We start from the raw sequence: 19,339 nt of genomic DNA, 5'->3' as shown, positions 1-19,339 counted from the left end.
AGTCCCCTAACCTTATCTGAAAGGCTCTGAAGAAATTGATGCTATTAGCACTGAAGTTTGTTAGTGCAGGTTCACAGGCTGTGAGATCTCCCGACAACCAGGATTTGCTCTGTGCAAACATCCCTTGGCTGCGGGAGGCAGTGGCAGCAGTCAACTGCTGCTGGGGTGGAAGGTCTGTGCCCATTCCAGGTGGGGATTTCAGGGCAGGGACACAGGCAGCCTCCCTCATTTCCACCTTCATTTCACACATGGCATGAGGCCATGTCCTTTTTCAAGGACAGCTTTGAGTCCTCAAGGATGGTTTCTAGACTCAGCACAGCCTAAAATCTCCCACCAGCCCCACCAGCAGAGCAGCCCTGGTGGCACTGGGGGAGCCCCAGGGCAGTACAGGAAGCAAAGGGTCTCCTGGAGATGCAGCACATTGGAGACATGACAGCTCTGGGCCCCTCCTTTGTCACTGCCAGTGGAATTGTATTTGATAGAGGGAAAAAAATGGAGACAAGGCACAAGCAAACATCAAACATATCGATTTTGCAAGTAAATCACCTGCTCTGGCCTCAGTGTGCGACTGCACAGAGAGGAGAGAGAAAGGAGCTACCTCTCATGCTGGGTGTGATAAAGCAGATGAAAAGGGATTTAGAAATTATTTTCTCTCGTGTAAATAAAAGACTGGCAATTTTTGGGCTAGGCTTGAAATTGTAAAGTCTGCTCCCCCTCCTTTATTTTTCCACCTTAAAAATATCAGAAAGGCTGCATCTCTCCGTTAGGGCTCCGAGAGAGCTCCCATGGTCAAGAGGAGTAGCATACAAGTTACCACTCAGCACCACTAAAACCTCTTTTCTCCCCAAGAATTAATTAGGTATTAGCATTAAACAGATAGTATTTTAAAAAATACCACACAATTTTCAGCACTGATTAAAAGTTCATGCCCTTCCCAGCTGCCGTAGCTTCCCAAAGGCTTTAGAGTACACATCCACAGACCTCCAGTCACCCCAATCTTCCAGTATAATGATACCTTCATTTCCAGAGGAAAAGCTACAGAAAAAAAAAAAGTGCAGTTTGCTTTAAGAACCTCTCAGGTCTTTTGTATCTATCCTAAGGAAATGAAAAAGGGCACAAGTCAGTTCCTTTCCTCTGCAGATCACCTCTAAGGCTTGTTTAAATCTCCATCCCCTAAACCTGAGCCAAAGCACTGTCATGAAAAGTCCCATTTCAGCACAGGCTGCTCTGCTCTTTTTCTGCAACCAGAAAATGCAGACATGACGTTTTTTCCTAAGTACTCAATATTACAAGACAGAATATAAATATCACAAAACAAGTTAAGTATCTTTCTAACACCAGGGTAAATGATCAAATACACTTGAAAACAGGAACAACAGAGCCAAGGCTTCAGTCGTAGAGAAGATAAAGTTATACAATGATCCGGGAGTGAAGTCATTATGAAAAATGAGGGTTGGAAAAGGCTGACACAAACCTAAAATACAGCAGTAATAAATACTTCATCTGACTAGCAATCTGTTTAAACTTAGCAGTGACAGAAAGCTGCCTTCCGCTCCAGCAGGAGAGCCCTGACGGAGACAGAGGCTGACACCTAGTGTCTGGCACACCCGAGCCCGAGAGAAGGTGCCCAACACCAGGACAAGGACAGGGAGCACCACTGCGGTGACACATCACCCCAGCAGGCAGAAGACGCCTGTAACCACACAGAGCCTCTCCCAGCCACGAAGGAAAAGAGCACTTCCAAGGGTGAAGCACTGATGGACGCAGATGAGCATGGAGGGGCAAACAGGAAAGGCTGCGCCGCAAGGACAAACCTACGTCTCTATCTGCAAAAGGAAACCCAGGCAGAGCTCCCCACACAGCCACAGGTTTATAAACTGGTTTGCCAGTGCTGGTGGTGGTCAGCAGCACTTCTGTGCCCTCTACCTTGACACACTGCCAGGCTACACCCTTCTGAGAAGGATCAGCTGGATGAGTCAATCTCTGGAGCACTAATGATGACTGCCAGGCTGCTCAAAATGGCCCCTATCTCGTGTGAGCTGGGTGTCAGCCTGTACACTTCTCTCCCTTCCACGGTAACTGTGTGGCTGGGGGAAGAAGTCCCCCAATTTCAGAGAGGCATTAAATAGCAGTGCCTGCTTTGCAGAAGGGACTGAACCGTAAAATGGACAGAAGGGCATGGCTGCTCAACCTCTGCTCAGTGGCAAAGCTCTTACCTGGCAGTAGCTGGTGGTCGGCTCATCATCAGAAGTGGAGTTCTTCTCTTCTTCCATGCTGTGCCCTGGACTCTCTGCCTCCCTCCTCTTTGAAGGGTGGAGCCAGGTGGTGTTTTCAGACTCCTGTCCCTCTGTGTCTCCATCTTCTGTACCATCAGCAACCCCATTCTCTCTGCTTATCTCCTCTCCTTTCCCAAGCTCATTCTGGCTCAAGGAAGAACTTGGCACAACTGGGTTACCAAACTCCTTCTTATGCAATAGCTGCCTCTGAGCCTGCTTCAGGCTCTTCTGGTAAACCTCCAGCTGACACAAGATGACTTTGGTGTACTGGTTGGGGTCCACCCCTTTAGGACAGAAGGGGATGCCCCAATAATAGTGCACTGTGTCTTTTGCCTCCTCCTGTTTGTGCTTCTCCTCCACTGCAGTCTGCATGCAAAGATGCGGGGTACTGCCAGACCCCTTGTTCTGCTCTGCTTGCTCTGTGGAAACACAGACCTTGGCAGTGTGCCCAGGCTGTGAGCTGTGTTTGGTACCTGCTCCTCCACCACTCCTCCTGGGGCTGTCACATTGTTCTGTGGTCCTGCTCTTCCAGAGCGTGGCTGAGCTCCCAGCACCAGCTTCTCCCACAGAATGGCCAGTGCAGGGCAGGAGCTGCTCTTTTGGTTCATGGCCTGCTGCTTCGGAAGAGCTGGACGGGCTGGTGAACAGTCTCCGAGGTGTCAGTCGCCAGGAGCCTGAAGCCACCTTGCCAAAGGTGGGACTCAAAGACATGAAGTCCTCTCCGACAGTGCTGGGTAACACATCACTCAAATCACTTTGTGCTGGTGAGGAAGACTTTTCACTTGACCTTGTCACAGGCTGGCCCTTCCCCGGAGACACGATTATGCTGGATACTAGTGAGCTTTCAACGATTTCCTGGCTTAACCTCCTCAACACTACCAAGGGGCTCCGGGCGACATCCATCTGTCCGTTCCCATCAGCTCTGGAGCTCTGTGAGTGGGAGCTGCAGTCGGAGGGAGGGGTGTCAGGGCAGAACGCCAGGCCTCCCGGGATCTCAGAGCCTTCTTTCTCAGCGGGCTGGCTTTGGCCCTGTGAATCCAGTGCTTCCACTGACAACTGAGGAGTTGAAGTCAAGGAGTCTGAGGGCTGACAGCTCTGAAAAACAAAAGGTTGACTCTCCTACAGACATGTTCTCTATCAGCACAGCACACCAAGGGCTCCCCCAGCACGCTGGCAGCCATCACCTGGACTGCAGATTCCCCCACCCTGAATCAGAACTCTGTACCCCAAAACAGGGGCAGCTGGGGTTAGACTTCACATCCCTCTCACTAGGAATGGTAAAAACCAACTATTCTGTGCCTGCTGTAGTTCCAGCTTGTGCTGGGAATATCTAGGCCCCCCCAGTAAAACTTTCTTTTGTGCAGCATGGTAAAACAAGCACAGACAGCGACGGTGCTGAAGAACCCTAGTGAGCCTCTTCACAGAAGTGCACTTACACTAAGGCTCTCAGCAATGGCCTTCCTCAAGAGCTCCTCCTCTTCCTCTTCCTGACAGTTCACTTGTCTAGCTTCTTGCTCACTCATTTTCAGGGCCAGTGCAAATTGTTCCTCTTCAGTCATCTCTATAGCAGAAGAAATAGGATAATGTCAAGTCACAGCTGCAGGTGTATGTAAACAGTCAGTGAATATACAGCGTGTAGGGAGAAATGGGTGAGAGTCCCACCTCTCCAGGAGGAATGCAGAGCAAACCATCTAAACCTCAGCTGTCCTGAAATGGTGTCACCAAAACTGGAGCAGGCAACATTAACGAGAAAGGTAACTCAGGTCAGGAACTTCACTTCAGGTTTCTACAGCAATCTAAGCTCCCATTCCCCAAGTATATTAACTGCAACATGACATTTTATTTGCGATCAAACAACACACACTGCAGCTGCAGAAGGCATGTTCAAGGAGAAAGGAAAAGGACAGATTTCTAAAGCGTGCTCATTTTTATATTGGATAGGCTCAGCAGCAAGGCAGGCTAAACAACACATCTTCTTTAGAAAGACACTTTTTTACTAACCAAGTAGCACACCTCACTGCCTTCTGACACACAGATACCTGCAATACCGCAGGAGACCTACCCGAGAGAAAAAGAGCTACATGTTGTTCACCCCAAGCCGCAGGTGGAAAGCTCTGTAGAGGATAATGTTACTTGCTTGGTGGTATTATAGAGGATATTTCACATGCATACATCCCCCTTCTGCTCACATCACCACTCCACTGCATCACTAAGTCAGTCATGCATGGGAAACAGGTTTCCTACACTTGTAACTGCTATTTCAGCAGAAAATTTATTCCTGAAATATTCCTCGCTCCAATCAAACCAAAAGTCTAGACTGGCTATGTAGAAACAAAGCAGTTACTTACTTTGGAAAACACTTATTTACTTAGATTCAATCCAACACTTTCGCTCTGCTTAAAATATACAGTGCCTGCAGAATGGAGTGCAGCTTGAAAAACAACTCAACAGCACTCTCAGGAGCTGAAAAATACATCTTCTCACTCGAAACAAATTGACAGATTTCCTTCAGAACCCGCTCCCTCCTCCAGGCAGAATCCTGCACACGCCATCTCATGCATGAACCAAAGGCTCACGCTCTCCTACGGGCTACAACATCTTTAAGACATGCCATTTGAACAGGGAGGCTGCCCAAGCACAAAACGTGTCTTCACTGCAGCCAGCTCCAGAGACAGGCGTTTCCCTGGATAAAGACGCATTCACAAGTTGCAGGCTCCCATTTTCTATCCCATCCTCTCTCATACCAGCTGCCACCCAAACACAGCAGTGCAGCCGTGCTCTGGCCAAAGCACAGCCTGTCTACGACCGCTGCAACCAGGAGCATCCACAGAGTGGAGTTTCGCTCTGCCCTTCCCCCAGCTCCTGGCTGATGGCAGCCTCGTGCTCCTCCACCCAAGCAGGATCTGAAGCATTTTTGGACTGATTACCTTCATATTCCTTTATGTGTCCTGCTAAAACAGCACTTAGCTTCAGGCTGTTGGTTTGGGGCAGGGTGGGGGTGGGGGGTAATTCCTTTGAAAATTAAGAAAGACGTTGAAGGCAAAGCAGACTGCTGCGCTCTCAGGGCTCATGGGGATCTTTTGTCCTTGGACAAAGTCACTCTATGATGTTACAGCCAGGAGGGACCAGGGCAAAAAAAAAAAAGCATCTTTTAATGGAAAGCAAACGACAGTCCAGTGTATGGAGAAAGCTCCCAGCCCCAAGAACAGCAGCATTAAACAGCGTATCACAGAGTCAATTAGGTTGGAAAACACCTCCGAGATTGAGTCCAACCTTTGACCAATCACAACTGTGTCATCCAGACCACAGCACTGAGTGCCACATACAGTCTTTTCTTTTTCCATTATACCAAACACTTTCCAAGCATTCAGAAAGTGTGTGCTGATTTGTTTTCCTGCCTGAACCATCACAGCAATCAGGCCAGATCCTGCAAACTCTGACATGTGCAGGAAAAGCAGTGCACATGATCGGCACCCTGCAACACACGACTTTCCACGTGCTTCAACAGGGGCCTGAGCATTTGCCAGTTCAGGCTATCAACATCCATGAAGCTTAATAAAAAGAAACATTTTTTGGCGAGTTACTGCTGTACATTTTGTTTTCTTCTCCCTCCCTGGCACAGCAATTTCCCCTCTGGGGACAGAGAATGTGCCAGACAAATGCTGCCTCTGGCAAAGAAACCAGTGACAAACAAGATGCACTTAGTGCATGTTCCAGTTGAGTAGGTGCTCTGGAGATGGGGAAATCTCAAGTTTAAATCCACCTGGCATTACCGTGGGGAGAACAAAGAGCAGCTCTGCTCATGCCTACCAGCAGACCTGACCTGCTTTAAGCGGAGCCGACGGTATTTCGTGCTCCAGGACTGATCACTTCTCAGCACCGTGTGTTTTATTAAACTTGATGCTGATTGCAGCCGTCATAATTTATGATGATTAGAGACCCAGAGCGCTGCGTTAGCCCCCAACCACTGTGTGCAAACAGAGCTGGGGAGAGAGCTCAGAGCATGCGGCGGGGGCTCCACAGATCCCGGGAGAAATGACCCCTCTCCATCTGGACCGATGCTCAGCTCACACTCATCACTCGCCTTGCAGGAGCCCGTTCCCAGGGGGAAGCACCGGCACTGGGAACTCTGCATCTCACACTTCAAAAGCCTCTCATCACACATCCATCCCAACGGGGCAGGAAATCCCAGCGCCCCTCTGGGGACTAGGGCATCCAAGAGACCCAAAGATAGGAAGGAGGGGTCAGAGAGAAACTGTTTTTAAGACAAGGCAGCCCTAAACAAATTAAACCATTTCAGAGCCTTTTTAAATGCTAATATGGCGATTTGCAAAGCGATTTATGTTCCATTTTGACATTTGCAAAGTGAATTAGATGCAAAACCCCACTAGTTGTAGTTACAACACTTACTAATAAGAGATTTACTCAAAAATAACAGAAATGCAGGATCTCAGTATTTTCACATATCCAAAGTGCAATTACAGTAAAAACATTCAAATGTGCTTTAAAGTACTGACTTCCTCCGGAAAAAGAGAGAGAGACTTCTTTAGGTTTTGTATTTCCATTTATCCTGTCAGGATGAAACGTCACAGATATATTTTAGTTATGGCTTTAGGTTAAAATGAATAAAACCACAACAAAGCAAAAAAGGGAGGATACGGTTTATAACGAGTGCCTGCCAATATCCGAAATTTTCCAGTTTTGAGGAGAAAGAACTTGCTCTACCCAGAAGCACCCAGTCTTTACAAAAGACCAATTTGCCTCGCAATTCAAAGAATTTATTTAAAGACATTGGGAAAAATAATTACTACTTCAAATCTTAATTTGCCTGAAAGCAAACACCAAAAGTCTAATTATAGCTTCCCACAAATGAGAACAGCCCCACCATCACACGTGCTTAAATAAGCCCCTGCTCTCCGACTCCGCAGCACGAGGCACCCCCAAAATCAGACGTGCACACTAAGCAACAAAAAAAGGCAGCTTTTGCCCCAGGAAAAGAAAAACTATTATCAATAATTTCAACATCTAGAAACACAGCAGAACTCCTCCATTATACAACGTCTGGAGAGCCGGCCCTGTCTCCCATGGATTTTCTGGAGCGCACTGAACACCTTTTGCACAGCAGCAGCTCCTGAAACCCTACATGCTCAATGATGCAACAAGGACATCCAACTTCAGCAGATCCCTGCTCTTACCACCATATATTTGGTCACATTTTAGTGCCATCTCCAAGGGGGGTTTCAGCTTTAATTTGGTGCTCTGTTTCCTTTGGGAGAAAAAGAAGAATAAGAAAAAGAACTCTTTCCCCATCTCTGACTTTGCTATCTTACTTGCTCAACACAGACATGCACAGTGGGCTGCAGCTCCCACAAAGAGCTGGGCTGTTCTGTGCTATGGCCTTAGGCCTCTATTACAAACAATTTAATTCACACAAGCCCTGTGAGGACTGACAAGCCCAACTCCTGCTGCTTGCGGAGCACTGGTGTGCTCCATTTTGTTCAGTGATTGCTTTGGGTTTTGCAGGAGGCAACATCTCTCCCATTTTAAAACGTCCTGAATTTTATGTGCTGGATGGACCACTGCCTCACAGAGCACAGGAAGACGAGTGGGGACCCTCTGGGGCCTGGCTGCTGTAATATGTGGGGCGGTACAGGGAGCAGAGGCACCCTGGCCATAGTCAGTGGGCCCTTCTGCCTGTACATCAGAATATGAGCGGGAACATCCCAGCCTTTAGCCTCTGTTCATAGATTTATTGTCCACGAATGCATTTAATCCCTTATTAAAGCTGTTGATACTGACCCCTCCACAACCTCCTGTGACACAAACTTCCAGGAGTTCACCCCATGCTGTGTGAAGCATTACTGTCCTTCACCCGTTTTAAACTCATCTATCTCTTGCTATTTCCACTGATACACCCCAGGAGCCAGTAAACAACAGCTCTGTGCTCAGCTGAGGCATTGCCTTCCTGATAGGAACTTTGATCCCACCGTTCTCTCCTAACAAAGCAGCCCCAGGCTTTCCAGTCTCTCATCACCAGACAGCTGTTCCACCCCTTCATGGCTTGGGCTGCCCTGCTCTGGATGTGCCACTGTGTCCTTGCTACGCAGAGGCCAGAACTGCACCTAGCACTGTGACAAGGGTGCACCAACACTTTATGTAACAGCAAAATGACATCAACCAAATCCCTTGTTCTTAACACCCTTCCTTATGATGCCCAACGTTGCTGGTGCTCTGGCTGCCCCCACACTGTGAGCTGATGATTTCAGAGAACTGTCAGCTGCGACTCAGATCCTTCCTGAGCGGCAGCTGTCGGGTCAGAGCATTGTGATGTTTCAGGGACAGACAGAAGCAGAGGGGCCTGGACAGGAAAGCAGTTTGTGACTGACGGCACGTTCAGATCAGCCTCAGCCAGTTTTGAACCCGGTGAGGTACCAACACCCTCACACACTTATTTTGGAAGTGCACCGGTCTGCGCACACACTGCCTGGGGAGAAAGCAAGTGACAGAGTGCCTATTCTGACAGGCAAAATTTAGCCCTTTGAAGGGTCTTTTCTACATCCTCAGCTATGTAACGGCCTTTCTGAAAGGGAAATAATCTCTAGCACAAACAGCAGAAGCTGCTCAGCACCAGACAACTTCAGCACCAGACAACTTCCCCAGCCCCACAATCGAGACCTACGTGCAATTTTTCTTTTAGCAGCAAACTTCGTTCGATCCAGCTGCTTTGTTCTCTTCTTTTGCAATCCACTCTCTTCCTTTGACTCCTGCTGTAATGGAAAAGAACATGGTGAGTGCATGCAATATGTAAGAAATACTACCAGCCCCCTCCCCCCAACTACTCAGATGCAAACACTGGTTCAAGAACAAGCATCTATTTGAGTGAAATTTGAATTTCAAACGTAATTCAAACACATTCTGTAACTATTAAAAGCTGTGTGATAAGCATAACGAGCAAAAAGAGTTACAGACTGACATAAACAGAGAAGTAGGAGAGACAATAGACTTCATGCCAGTCACCACCATGCACTGCACCTGCTACCCACAATTTTAGAGAGAATTTGTTTGGTCTTGCTAAAACATTGATATTTGTAAGCACTCAAAACAGGAAAATAGAACCTTTTTGTAACTGAGCATCACACACCTGTAAGCCAGGACTGTTTCCTGCCATGCAGCTTCTAGTACTATGCCCAGGAAATTTCAGATGATCAAAACTAGAACCTCTAGCCATTTTTGGAGACCCACACCTATGCACCCCAAGGGCAGGAGAGCCAGCTGTATTTTCTCCTCATGCTATTATCTCATCTTATTCACAGAATCAAGAAATGATTTGAGTTGGAAAGGACTTGAAAGCTCATCTCATTTCTAGCCCCTGCCATGGGCAAGGACATCTTCCACTAGACCAGGGTGCTCAGAGCCCCGTCCAACCTGGCCTTGAACACTTCCAGGGGCATCCACAGCTTCTCTGGGCAATATTGCCACAAGTATTTCATTTTTGAAACTTGAATACTTGAGAAACTTTTTCTCTCAAGGCTTCCTGGAACAATACTCCCATGAACAATCTAAGTGTGTGCTGTTTTAAGCACAAGGACTGCAGCACAAATGGGCACAGGCTTAAATGACACAAATTTCTGCAAGCTGCTGTCCTAACGGCTTAGGCAAGGGTGCACACATTACCCAAGGCTGGCACTGGACCCTTTCCAATTTGTCTCTCTAAATCAGGTAGGATTAGAATCAAATCCAGTGTTTCAGGCAGAGACCCACGCTTGGCCAGGATGAGCTTTGCGCTGCTCCCTCTGCAGCTGCACTGAGTTTTGCCGCCCATGAGACATGTTGGCCACACACTTGTGCCTCATTCCACCTCCTGTGCCAGGAGGAGGGTTCAAAGAGGGGCACATGGTTTGAGCTACTTTAACACAAACAGATACATTGATTATTTTCGAGTGTCATCAGGTTTTTTTGTCCTTTGCCCATGTTTCTGAATCTGTGAAGTTCTTTGGACTGCACCTCTGTGCTCAGTTTTGTTGAAGATATCTCTGGCTTTAGTGTTATCTGTAGATTTTATTAATCTATATACACCACTTGCTCCCTCTTACAGATCATTAATGAGGATGTTAAAACACACACAGACCTAATATTGATTCTCTTGGCCTCAGCTTTACATCTCCCCCAGATGAGCCTCTCTTTTGTTCATCAGCAGCTCTTATTGACAGTCTTTTAGCAGCATTTCAATCCAGGAATGCTGCTATCTAGACCAAATTAAATTATTTATCTAACTAAGATTTTGCAAGACATATTATTAGGTGGTTTCCTGAAACCCTAATACATTACAGCTTTTACATGCCCTAATACCTACACCATTCCTCACTTCCACTGACTTGAGAATCACCTCACAACACAGCAGCAATCATGCTTGGCAAGTCCACACACACACTCATGCTTGCTCCTAAGGGCTTTTTCTGTGACTGACTCCTCCTCTTCCCCACACAGACTGGTTTGGGCACCCCCTTTCCAAGATCTGCCACTGGGTCTCCAAAAGGCTGCTTCACATCCAGAGTCTCTCTTCCTAGGACATGGATGCCCAGCTCCTGCTCAAGAGGTGAAATCCTCTCTCTTCCAGGGCCCTGGCATGGTGCCTGTCTCCACAGTTTTCCATAAGCCACAGGATCTCCCACTCCAAACTGCCCTGTGTTGGTTTGCAGCACCAGCCCCACGCTGACCTCATGGGCTGCTCACACCTCATGGGATGGGGAACAATCCATGGGATCGCATCAGGATTGCACCAGGATTATATGCTGGAGGAGGTTCAGCAACAGCTCTCCTGCCCTCCCCCAAAAACCTGTCTAACAATGCTAAACCCACGCCAGCTTAAAACAGGGGCAATTTAATCCTAACAGGCTCTGTAAATCCCCAGCTCCTCTCTCTAGGCATCAATCTTCCCCTCATCACTCCCGCACTTGCTGGAAGGTCAACCCTGACACTCTCATCTGCAGCTCTCTTCCAGGGCACGGATGTGATTTATGAGCATACCAAACTTTCTGTGGCTGGGAGTGCCTGCTCTGTGCACAGAGACACACACTTACAACACACATCAACACCACGGGACAACCCAGGGCTCAAACACCTCCAAGGCTTCCGAGGGGAACAGTGTGCCCGGCGCCGGGCGCGCTGCCCGGACCCACAGCACAGCCGAGTATGTGCCTCGGTTCCCTGTGCTGGTCCTGAAGAATCTCGACATTTACATCAGTGGCAGGAGCAAAATTACTGCAGGACACGTGTTGTATGAACCTCATACATTTGAGAAAGATGTTTAAATTGCTCAGCAGCATTCTACTGAACAGCCACGGTACAGTGAACTGCTGAAGCAAATCCAATTAATCCTGATGGGCCAAAATATATACACACATCTCAATTCCAAGAATTCTTAAATCTTCTTTATTTTTAAACCCAGAAAATAAAACATACCTTTTAATTAGGATTTATGGCTGTTTGTACCTCTACTGAGAGAGAGCCCTGCAGGCCCCAGAGTGCTCTGCATATGCAGGAGTGGATGGTAGAAACAGAAGGGGCCAAGAAAATTCAAAGAAGACAACAGGGCTTGCTCTTCCTGACCCAACCTTTTAATGCTCATCTATCTACAAGGATAATAGGAACTCAAGGGGCCACTCAACCAACTGCCTTTCTAATAAGATCACTAGTCCAAAAATAATCTTAATCAATTAAAATATTCCCAAACTGCAGCCAATACTCTCAGTTACAAGGTCATCTCCAACACATATCTTCCAAGGGAAACTAATTATTATAGTGGAGGCGAGGTAGGAACTGCACACCTCTGCTCAGTGCCAGCCTGGAGAGCATCCCTCCTCCTCTGCCGTCAATTCAAGGCATAACGGCCAGAAGGAACCCAAATTCTCTTCCTGTGTGTCAGGCTCTGCACTTTAATTTATGATGCTCTCTTATGAGCAATTTCACTGTCAGCACTGTACACAGATCAAGAAATAGACAGGTTTCCAAAGTTCCTTACACATCTAGTGGAAGGCAGCCACTGTTCTTCTTCCTTGTTTTTGTAACCTGCTTGGTTTCACCAGACAGCAGGAAATCAAATTCCCATTTTAAAAATGCTTTTGCACATACTTAAGAGAACCTGACTCTGCCAGCAGAAACAGATACAGCTCCACTCGTTCCTAAAAGCCCATAAATGGAAGCCAGTAGCCAGCATCCCACATCCTGCTCCCTCAAATCCACATGATAAACCACAGAAATCAGCTTCTACTGACTCAGGGAAGGAAAGGCTTCAGTAGAATGTCTCCACCCCTAACAGTGCAGGCTGCAAAGTCAAAAGGTCTGGGTAATTTTACTGCTCAACAGCAGTTGGGACCATCTAACAATAGGGTACAGCCAAACACCACACGTCCTGCATGGGAAATATGCAGATGAAAACCAGACTAATTTATTTTTAAAAGCCAATTAGATGTTGGAATTGCCATGTTTGGCTCTTGCCAAGGCTGCTGCTGAAATTAATATCACACCCTACTTTATTAGTCTCTGACTTCAGTTCAGAATCTGTTTCAGCTTTGCTCTTTCAGCTCATTAGAACAAACCTGCTGGAAGTGGAGATGAACAACAAGACACAACGGGGATCGTGCCAGGATACGCAGTTCCTGACACAAGAGGAGAGAACTCTGTAGGAAAAAGGGCTTTTACTCGTCTGTGAGGAGCCTGGATCCAGATCAGTCTGATTTTCATCAAGTGAGCTCAGCAGAGCCACGAAGCCTCCTCCAGAACCAACTCACATTGCATTCTCCTCTGGGAGATGGAGGCACCGGGTCCCTTGGCACCAGCAGAGCCCATGGAGACAGCAGGGCACTGCAGCAATACTCCCACGTGGCTCTGCTTCGCTCGGATGGTCAGTGGTGTGAGTGAGGTGGTGTCCTGGGATTGAGTTAATTTTATTCCTAGTAGCTGGTGCAGTGCTGTGTTTTGGATTTAGTACGAGAATAACATTGATGGCACACCAATGGTTTAGTTGGTGCCAAGCAGTGCTTACTCTAAATCAAGGACTTTTCAGTTTCCTGTGCTCTGACAGTGAGCAGGTGCACAAGGAGCTGGGGGAACTGGGCAAAGGGATGTTCCATGCCACAGAACCTCATGGCCAGTGTGGAAACAGGGGGGAATTGGCTGGGAAACACCGACTGCTGCTCAGGGACTGGATGGGCATCGGTGAGTGGGTGGTGAGCAACTGCATTGTGGCACTGGTTTCTCTTGGGTTTTACTCATAGAATCATGGAAAGGTTTGGGTTGGAAGGGACCTTAAAGATCATCTCATTCCAACCCTCCTGCCATGAGTACCTCCCACGAGGCCAGGTTGCTCACTGCCTGGCCTTGAACACTGGCAGGGATGAGGCATCCACAGCCTCTCCGGGCATCCTGTTCTAGTGCCTCACAACCCTCACAGTAAAGAATTTCTTCCATATATCTAACATAAATTTCTCCCCTTTCAGTTTGAACCCATTCCTCTTTGTCCCATCACTACAGTTCCTGATAAAAAGCAGTTCCTCTCTCCTTTTTTTTCATTACAATTATTCTTGATATTATCGTTAGGATTATTAATAGTATTATTATATTTTATCTTGTTTCAATTATTAAGCTGTTCTTATCTCAACCCATGAGATTTACTTTTTTCCCCACAATTCTCCTCCCCACCATGGGGTGGGAGTGAGCAAGCAGCTGCCTGGCACTCAGCTACTGGATGGGATTCAGCTATGACAGGTGGGCACTGCCATTCTGGCTGTGACATTTCCAGGGCCATCTTCTCCACAGCAAGATGTCCCTCAGGCCATGCCTGGTCCTGAGGTGAGTGCCCACTGTCAGAGCTGATGGAAACAGGATAGGGCAGTGGCTGGGTATTCCAGCCAATGCCTAAACACACCTCCCTCTGCACCACAGCCAAAATCTGATCTGGAACATCAACACATGCTGTTGATTACCCTGACTGTGAGTATCTCCAAACACAGAACACTCAGGCAAAGGGATGTTCCACACCAAAGGGAAGACAGGCCATGCAGAAATAGACGGCACCATCACCCTGGAGTCTTGTCATATGTTCCCCGAGGGCTGGCAGAGCTGATGGATCTGGCAGAAAGAGCTTGTGAGACTTGATGCCAACTTTGTAAGTGCAGGCAGGTACTCTCAAAGCTCCCAAAGGATCTACCCAGGAAAAAGACCCTTCCAAAAGGTCCCAGACCAGATCAGCAGCATTTGAAGATCAGCTGCACTAATGGCTGCAGATCAGTCTAACAGGTCAACAAAACTTTTGGGCTGTGCTCAGAGTTCATGCTTGGCCAGGCCTCATGCTGAGGAACAGTCATCTTTCAGATGTGGCTTCAGGGGTCTTTACCAACAGCCTGATTCAAGCAGGAGGTTCAGGAGACCAGGAATTGTCATGCTCAGAGAGGGCATTGTTGGGCACTACTTGCAATGCTGTGTATTTGTGAATGAACAGCCATCTTCTGGCACAGGCAACCAATTCCCTGTGGGATTAAACAGCCAGGGGAGATGGGAACCACTCTACTCATTCAGCACGTCTGCATTTTCACAGACACAGTCTGCACAAAGAAGGTCAACTCCTCTGGTTTCCACAGAGCCAGAGAGACTGTTCTTATTTTGTCTGACCCTTTCCAAAAAAAGAGAACTGTTCCCCGAATGCAGGATGATATGCAGACATCAGAAAGCCTCACATCCAGAAAACTTTTTTCTGATGCAGCTCTGCAGATGCCACAGCATAGACATGAGCAAAGAAAGGGAACTTGGCAAAATAACATGGATGAGCTTGATAATCCAGCATGACTGAAAAATTCCTGGGAGAGGCAGTCTGCCAAAGATCATCAAAAGTGAGAAGCTGGAGGCTTTCCAGGTGCAGCTGCTACAAGATCTGCTGGTCTGGAAGCAGAACTAGGGACTTGTTCTATAGATACCTGCCAAGAGACTGCCAAGGAAGAAAGCCATCGAATCAATGATGCCCAAATTGTCCTTGTAGCTTTTGATTCATAAGGAACCATGTCCTAACAGATGCAAGATTAATTGAGAATGTATTGTTCTCTAAAATTGCTATTGATCTGAGCTTCCCACACCTCTTCTCGAACTCACAAGGTCTTACCAGAGCAAGAACAACAGTTACAACGTTCAAAATTGAAATTCAACTTGATGTACACAGAAGAGCTGAGACAGTTACAGAAGGCAGACAGTTATTTTTTTGAGATCCCAAGTAAATCAGTTTTGCGTTTGATTTTGCAGAAACCAACACGACAAGAGACTGTGGCAGTGGATCTGGAAGCTGATGACTCACAGAAAGAGACTGAACTGAATAAATCCACTCATTCAACTGACTGAACTGTTGTCACTTAAACAGAACCTAATTGGCTCTTTAACGGCCTCTCTGAGCATATCCTTTTCTGTAATATGACCGATTATGCCATCAGAATTTATTGTTTATAGACAAACTTACAGAACAGTGAGGGAGCCTAACCTTTTTATAGATGTGTTTTAAGAGACGTTTGTTTCCTCTTTTTCAGATACGTGCACATTGAGATGAATAATTGCAGACAATAACAGGTCCTGATCTTTTATGTACTGCAGCAGCTCTTATAGCTGCTGATTTCTTTTTTCCTTATAGGTTTCACAATAAAGGCCAGTGATGCAGCAACATCTGAAGTTAACTTAGCATATTGCAGAGCTAAGGGTTTAACCCCACTGAACTATTACTGCCATATGTTCCATTTCTTTCAGGGAATTTCCCAATGGGAAAGAATTCAGACAATGTGAAGAAAAAACATCCAATATCGTTTGCCCTACAGCTTCTTACTGTTTATTTCTAGTGATATTCCCCTCCTCATGGTAATCGCCTTATTGGAAAGCAGCACACTGCAGATGTGGGAGCAAAAGGGACCTGATTTAAGATCTACAGCTTGAGAGCAAACTGAAATGCTTTTGAAAATGGTGGAATTACAAAAAGCAGCTTAGGATCCCCAATCACCACCAAGACAGAGCAAAGCCTTAAGAGTCACACATAAAAAACCTGATTGTAATAATTTCCTCTCATGTACCTCACTAAGTCAGGCACAGGTTCTCAGGGCTCTGGGTTTCCCCCAGGCAGGAGTTCCCGTGCTCATCCCATCGCCTGTGTAACCAACACAGACATTTCAATCTTGAAAGTAATGCTGATGTGCATAAGCCGACACTGGGGATCAGGGATCTGAGCCTTGATGCCTTAGCCAGGCACTCCCACGCCACATTCACCTTTACACCCTTTGGAGCTGGGTTACAAACTCAGGCTCCTGTAACTCAGAACCAGTTTACCAGACACCGCCTGTCTCTGAGCTACTCACAAGCCTGAGTTATGAATCATTTTCTTATCTATTTGCACATAATACAGAATCATGTTGCTGAGGTTTAGCTGGAAATCAATCAAATAAAAATTATGAAAAAAAGATTTGTAAAGGGATTGAGGAAAGGTTACTTTTAAATTACGTTTCAGATTCAGTTCTGAGAGGATTTGGTTATCAAATCCCAGACTCATAACTCACCCTCACGAAGCACACCATTCATTTCCTAGTCAAATAGGATTTGATTCATCTCGTATGTAAGAAAAGGAATGGCACAAGACCCTCTGTGCAAAGCCTGACCCCAGCACGACAGCGAGGGCTGCTTGGGTAGTGTCCTGCAGCAGCAGGGCCCAGCAAAGGCTCTGGGTACCTCAAACCCGTCACTGACCTCTCCATCGCTGTCAGATATAACAATAAATGCATCCACAAAACTGCGCTTCTTCTTGGCATTGGCTGGGTTCCTCTTCTCTTCCTCCTCTTCCTCCCCATCCTGACCTTGAGACTCCAGGCCCTCTGCAGGCTTCTTCTTCCTCGGCATCCTTCACTCTGAAACACAGGGAAAGATTAAAAGCCATTTGTTTCCTTCTGATTTAGATTTCCCCTAACAGTCTTTTCTTTTTTTTTGCTATTTTTAGGCAAAAGACCCCAGGCACTGAAACCTTATTACAAAGCGTGGTGGATTTAGTGTTACTGGGAGCCACATGCACCAGTCACCACTCATCTAGTTAAGAACACTTTATTACAGCTGATTGCTAAAAAGGAGTTTCAGGGGAAGAGCAACACAGACCAAAGCCACTCTGAATGCCTTGCTCCAAAGAAATGAGGCTTTCCTCTAAAAGCCCATCAGCAAACTCCTCCACAGCATCACAGCAGGTCTCCCACCCTCCAACACAACCTCCCCTCCTCAGCCCCACACCTTGACCAAAACAAACCGGGCTGTGGCAGTGGATCAAGCTGATATTTGCCCACCAGTCCAAGAAATCACCACAGCACAGCCCTTTGTCAGCTTTTGTAGTCGACAAAACCAGGGGGAAAGGCATTGTTCATTCAAGGATGCTGTCCTGCCGTCTGCACGGCTGCTCCAGCACTACAGACAGAAAACACAGGCAATGGCAGCAGGCAGGCTGGAAACAAGACAACAGGTTTATCTGGCAGTCTGGATTTCTCAATGATCAGCAGCCTCCGGAAGAACTCCATCCAGACATGCCCAAACCATCCGCATTAACGAAGACACTTAACAAGCAGCGAGGAACCTGCTGAGTGTTATTAGTGCAAACCTGAGTGCATGGCACAATTGAGGGCAGGTGCCCACATAATGCAAACTGGTACTTCAGCATCCCTTCCCTTGGCAGCCCATAGACTGATGGAGAGGGATGCACAGCAAGCATTTGCTGCTTGGATCCAAAAGAGCTCAGAGGAGAGGATTGGTAAGAGATCTCAGTGAGGGAGAGCAGCAGGATGGCACAGAGTTAAATCCCCCTTTCCTGACTGTTCTTGCTGTTTGCCTGGTACCTCGACAACAACATTCAGTGCTTCTTGAACTGTGATGTAAAAGAGCCTTACAAAGCAGGCTGAGCATGACCAGCTCTGCTGAAGTTCAATTAAACATGTGCAGACAGAGGTTGAACAACAAGCCCCTCGTTCCACATCAGGGAACAGCAGAGCTGGAAATGCAAGTTAAGTTGGCCGGTTCCCAGACCAGTGTCCTTCCACAGCACCACTCTGCCTTCCTTCAAGATCACTGAAATAGCTCAGATGTGCTGCCTAGATCTAAAATAAGAGTAAGAGAAGATACAACAGAGACCCTACATCACCCAGGATAGAGCCAAACCCTTCTCTGTAACACCACAAAATTGCAAACAGCCACAGCGTATAGAAACACTAAGGGAGGCCAAAACCCCCATCAGCGCCGAGAAAAGCAATGCACTGCTCCATCTACAGTCTGAGCAGCAAGGTGAGGAATAACCACGTTCTCTCCCTACGATCTGCAGCCTTCCTTCTGCAAATACATGCACACACACGCCCGGAGACAAAAGGCGATTATCCTGGTGAGTCATGATTTGCACCAAAGGTTTGCTGAGCCCTCTGAAAGCAGAATGCTGCACAAATGGGCAGCCACGGAGCCAAAGTGACTGCAAGGACCACTCCAGTCCTCCAGTGTTTGTCTGTTAAGGAATCATAGAATGGTTTGGGTTGAAAGGGACCTTAAAGATCATCGCATTCCAAACCCCTGCCGTGGGCAGGGACACTTTCCACCAGCCCACGCTGCTCCAAGCCCTGTCCAACCTGGCCTTGGACACTACCAAGGATCCCGGGGGCAGCCACAGCTTCTCTGGGCAACCTCTGCCAGGGCCTCCCCACCCTCACAGGGAAGAATTTCTTCCTAATATCTAATTTAGTCCTGCTCTCTGTCAGTTTGGAGCCATTAAAGGAGGGGAAAATAAAAACAAGCACTGCTTTTGGTAAAGCACTGGCTCTTGCAAAACAGAGCTGTTCAGCTCCAGCTAAGCTGAACTCCAGTGTTGTTGGAATATCCTCACTATACGTTCCCTATTTTTTTATCTTTTGCTCCAAATGGTCTCTTTGTCCTCCCTGCTCAGGGAGATGAGCCAAGCCTTGCACCCAGCTGCTGTGAGCTGCCCCCCATGAAGGGCATCCACGGTGGTGGAGAACGTTCCCTTATCT

General features: G+C 47.2%; 1 protein-coding gene across 7 annotated transcripts in view; it reads right to left on the bottom strand.

Moving 5' to 3' along the window:
* UIMC1 (ubiquitin interaction motif containing 1) overlaps positions 1 to 19,339 on the bottom strand; it is a 39,828-nt gene that overhangs the window by 18,270 nt on the left and 2,219 nt on the right. For 6 of the 7 annotated variants that reach the window (XM_039559696.1, XM_039559697.1, XM_039559698.1 and 3 more), the window contains exons 2-5: positions 17,043 to 17,200; positions 8,956 to 9,043; positions 3,713 to 3,837; positions 2,217 to 3,371 (exon numbers count right to left, since the gene is read on the bottom strand). In XM_039559696.1, coding sequence (XP_039415630.1) covers positions 2,217 to 3,371; positions 3,713 to 3,837; positions 8,956 to 9,043; positions 17,043 to 17,192 — 1,518 coding nt within the window. In that variant the 5' untranslated portion in view covers positions 17,193 to 17,200. The remainder of the gene's footprint in view (positions 1 to 2,216; positions 3,372 to 3,712; positions 3,838 to 8,955; positions 9,044 to 17,042; positions 17,201 to 19,339) is intronic. The other variant, XM_039559695.1, reaches the window with a different exon arrangement.

Source organism: Corvus cornix, chromosome 13, assembly GCF_000738735.6.
Source record: "Corvus cornix cornix isolate S_Up_H32 chromosome 13, ASM73873v5, whole genome shotgun sequence".
Lineage (NCBI taxonomy): Eukaryota > Metazoa > Chordata > Aves > Passeriformes > Corvidae > Corvus > Corvus cornix.
This window is presented reverse-complemented; position numbering and strand designations above follow the sequence as displayed.